Source organism: Cebus imitator, unplaced genomic scaffold (assembly GCF_001604975.1).
Source record: "Cebus imitator isolate Cc_AM_T3 unplaced genomic scaffold, Cebus_imitator-1.0 Scaffold820, whole genome shotgun sequence".
Lineage (NCBI taxonomy): Eukaryota > Metazoa > Chordata > Mammalia > Primates > Cebidae > Cebus > Cebus imitator.
This window is the reverse complement of record NW_016108135.1, coordinates 71,743-75,548: the sequence shown is the minus strand read 5'-3', so window position 1 is coordinate 75,548 and position 3,806 is coordinate 71,743. Positions and strand designations below refer to the sequence as shown.

At 44.9% G+C, this 3,806-nt stretch overlaps 1 protein-coding gene across 1 annotated transcript in view; it reads right to left on the bottom strand.

The window, feature by feature from the left end:
- LOC108297609 (zinc finger protein 431-like) overlaps nucleotides 1-1,037 on the bottom strand; it is a 72,204-nt gene extending 71,167 nt beyond the window's left edge. Inside the window, exon 1 of the mRNA XM_037735470.1 lies at nucleotides 824-1,037. Coding sequence (XP_037591398.1) covers nucleotides 824-826 — 3 coding nt within the window. The 5' untranslated portion in view covers nucleotides 827-1,037. The remainder of the gene's footprint in view (nucleotides 1-823) is intronic.
- Nucleotides 1,038-3,806: the final 2,769 nt, after the last annotated feature.

The following is a 3,806-nucleotide window of genomic DNA, read 5'->3' as shown; positions in this document are numbered from 1 at the left end:
GCCGAGATCGCGCCATTGCACTCCAGCCTGGGTAACAAGAGCGAAACTCCATCTCAAAAAACAAAACAAAACAAAACAAAACAAAACAAAAAAAACAATCAAACGGCAGGCAAGTCCACTGAGGTGTTCAAGTCCCTGTATTCCTACTTTCAAAAAAACTAACTGAAGTGCATTTTTTAGGAAATTACTACATTAAGAGAAACAAAATTCAGCCTTAACCAACTACGAACTGCCAATTAACCATGAAAATTTCCCCTTTATTACACAAATAAACTACGTAACTGTATCTAACTACTGAATTTGCTTTTCTTCATCATGCAGTTTATAACAGCCTTTCCTTCCATCCCCGCCCATGAACCACAAATTACAAACCACAGCTGGGTGCTTGACAATTTTTGAATCACTCTGATTATTTTTAGGGTGACTTCCATACATTTTTAACAGAAGAAAAGAGGAGCTCGGAACCCCACGGACCAAAGCTCTTCACACTCGGAACCCGCACCCGGAGTCAGGATTTTCCCCTGACGACCCTCTCGTGATCCCTGCACAAACTGGGAGAGACGCGACGCTGCGGCTGCAGAGCCGCCCAGGGAGGGCTCCAAGCAAGAGCAGTCACCGCACAGGGAAGAGACAGGACGTCCGGGGCTGGCGGTCAGAGCAGCCGCCATCTTATGGCTGAAGGGGACTGAGGCCGAGCTGGGCAAGAACTCCGGGAGCAGATTGTGGAGCTGACTGCAGGGAGGCCCGAGTCCCCCAAAAGCCACTTCCCACCGGTTCCAACCAGCCCCGTTCCCTCTCTGGAGTTTCGACCCGGCACTCTCACCATTTCTAGGCTTCCGGGGGGGGGGGGGGTCCCAGCTCCCAATACCTGCAGGTCACAGGGCCACAGAGGATAGACCTCTAGGCGAAGAGGGCACAGAGGAGGGAACCCCAGACCCGGAGCTCCAGCAGCGAGAGATAAAGGCCCCGCCACATCCCGGAAGCCTTCCGGCCTGCTCCAGCTGCGTGCCTGATTGGTCGGTTCCCAGTTCAACGTCGCTGATTGGCTAACGTTTAAAACCCCACCCTCTCAGGCCCTGAGTGACAGAAGATTCAATCAGATGCTGGGATGAGTGAAGAAAAAGTGACAGCCTAGGCTGCAGCCTTTTCAGGCAGGGCTTCCTTCCAAAGCTGAGCCCGGCCCACCACAGAGGATATTAGCCTTTAAATTTGTGTGTAAAGTTATATGCATGTATAAATAATACTTTATATGGCTATTTACAAATGAAAAGAATATAACAATTCTTTTAAAATTTCAGATTTTATGAACTTCCCAGCTTCTGGTTTTTGAGCAGGAAGGCTGAGATTTTAGAGAGGCAATCCTCTGAAATAAAATGTGAGCCACATGTGAATTTTAAACTTTCTAATATCCAAAGTTTAAAAAGGAACAAAGAACAGTTTGAATTGATTGTAACAATTTAGTTAACCTAATATGTTCATATTATCATTTTAATGTGTGCAAAATGTGTAATTATTAATAAAGTATATAAATATTTGGAACTAAATCTTTGAAACTAACTCTGTATTTTACTTTTCTAGCACATGGCAGTTCAGACCAGGCCCATTCCAGGCACCCAGGAGCCACACATGGCCAATGGCTGCCACATTGAAGTACAGCTCTGATGTCAGGGGGGTGAAGGGCCCCAGCAAACCTTTTCTGCCAGAGGTCAAGGAATAGCCTCTCCCTACTAACATCTCTCTTCAGTTCTGAGGGTGGAACACATAGTGACCATAGAAAGAGCGGAGGGCAGCAAGAATAAAATAACCACAGGGAGACCACTGCTGGCCACCTGCTGCTCACCTTTCTTCCATAGATCAGAGAACAAAGGATGATGGTGCCACAGGAGAATAAAACTGTGTCTTCAGTGCTGTCCACACTTTTGACCTCCAATGTTTAGATATGTAGAAAATAGATTAAAGGCAAACTTATTTTGCTATTTGGCCTTGGCCCTAATGGTCAGGCTGTGGTTATTTGCTGTCACCTGTGGTGTGGGGGACTGTGTGAGTATAAACACCAATCACGTGCATACATGTCTACATGTCTTTCTGCATTACTCAACATTCTCTTACAAGACATCCAACTTTAATTCAGGGGAAAAAATCAGTACCTACAGGGTGCCCACTGTTAGAAGGTAACTAGTAATCAACTTGTCATTGAATCTTGGCATTTTTTCTGCACTGGGTGTATGTATTAGTCAGCTATTGAAGTATAAGAAATAATACAAACTCATTAGTTCATAATTAAGATGGTCAGCCATTCAAGCTGAGCTGAGTGGGGCAATTCCTCTTGTCTCAGCTGGGCTCCTTGAGACATGTATTATCAGCTGCTTGTTGACTAGCCAGCTGTGCTTCTGGGGGTAATCTTCCACTTCTGGGGCTGTCAACAGGCCACCTTGCTTCTCCTCCCCATGGTATCTAATTTTCCAGCTGGATAACATGGGTTTTATTCATGGAGATGGCAGCATTCTGAAAGAAAAACAAGCATTCAAGATCATTTGAGCCTGGGCCCCAAATTTGCTCACTGTCATGTTCATAGTTTTCTACTGTCCTGAACAAATAAGGCCAGTCAGATCTAGGGTTTGGAAAAGATTCTGGATTTTGATCTAAACAGCTGTAAGCATCTGGCAGTGGCATGGATACAGGAGGGATCAAAAATTGTCACCATTGCCGGGCGAGGTGGCTCAAGCCTGTAATCTCAGCACTTTGGGAGGCCGAGGCAGGTGGATCACGAGGTCAAGAGATCGAGACCACCCTGGTCAACATGGTGAAACCCCGTCTCTACTAAAAATACAAAAAATTAGCTGGGCATGGTGGCATGTGCCTGTAATCCCAGCTACTCAGGAGGCTGAGGCAGGAGAATTGCCTGAACCCAGGAGGCGGAGGTTGCGGTGAGCCGAGATCGCGCCATTGCGCTCCAGTCTGGGTAACAAGAGCGAAACTCCATCAAAAAAAAAAAAAAATTGTCACCATTTTGCAATCAGTATCATTCTACCTTAGAACTCTTCTGCACCAGGAAACTTGTGCAGAAACCCACAGATACTAACTGGCTGGGCTGAGACTCAGGATTAACTCTGTCTGACTCCAAAGCCCATGCACCTCCATACATAACACTACTAAAGTAGCTGTCCTGCCCTGACCTTGAAATCCTGGAGAGTGATATTTCTACAGAAGAAGCCAGATTCCCTTCAGATTTGTGTTCCTATAGTACTGTTTATCATTGAAAATAATCATCTCAAGAAATTGCAGAAGCACAAGCTGGCTCACTTCTGTATTTATAGCACTTTGGTAGGCTGAGATGGGAGAATTAGGTAAGATCAGGAGTTCCAGTGCAGCCTGGACAACATAATAAGATGCTGTTTTCTTGAAAAATAAAAATAAAGGCTGGGCATGGTGGCTCACACCTGTAATCCCAGCACTTTGGGAGGCCGAGGTGGGCAGATGACAAGGTCAAGAGATCAAGATCATCCTGGCCAACATAATGAAGCCCCATCTCTATAAAAATAAATAAATAAATAAAATTAAATTAAAATAAATAGCCAGCCATGGTGGTGCATGCCTGTAGTCCAAGCTACTTAGGTGGCAGAGGCAAGAGGACTGCTTGAACATGGAAGGTCAAGGCTGCAGTAAGCTATAATTGGTTGCAATCAAGACTGGGTGATAGAGTTAGGCTCTGTCTCCAAAAAAAGAAAAAAAAAAGAAATTAGAGAAGCATTTTAAAAGGACATAGAATAATTTAAGAAAATAGCTGAGGAAAAATAAAATGTAAA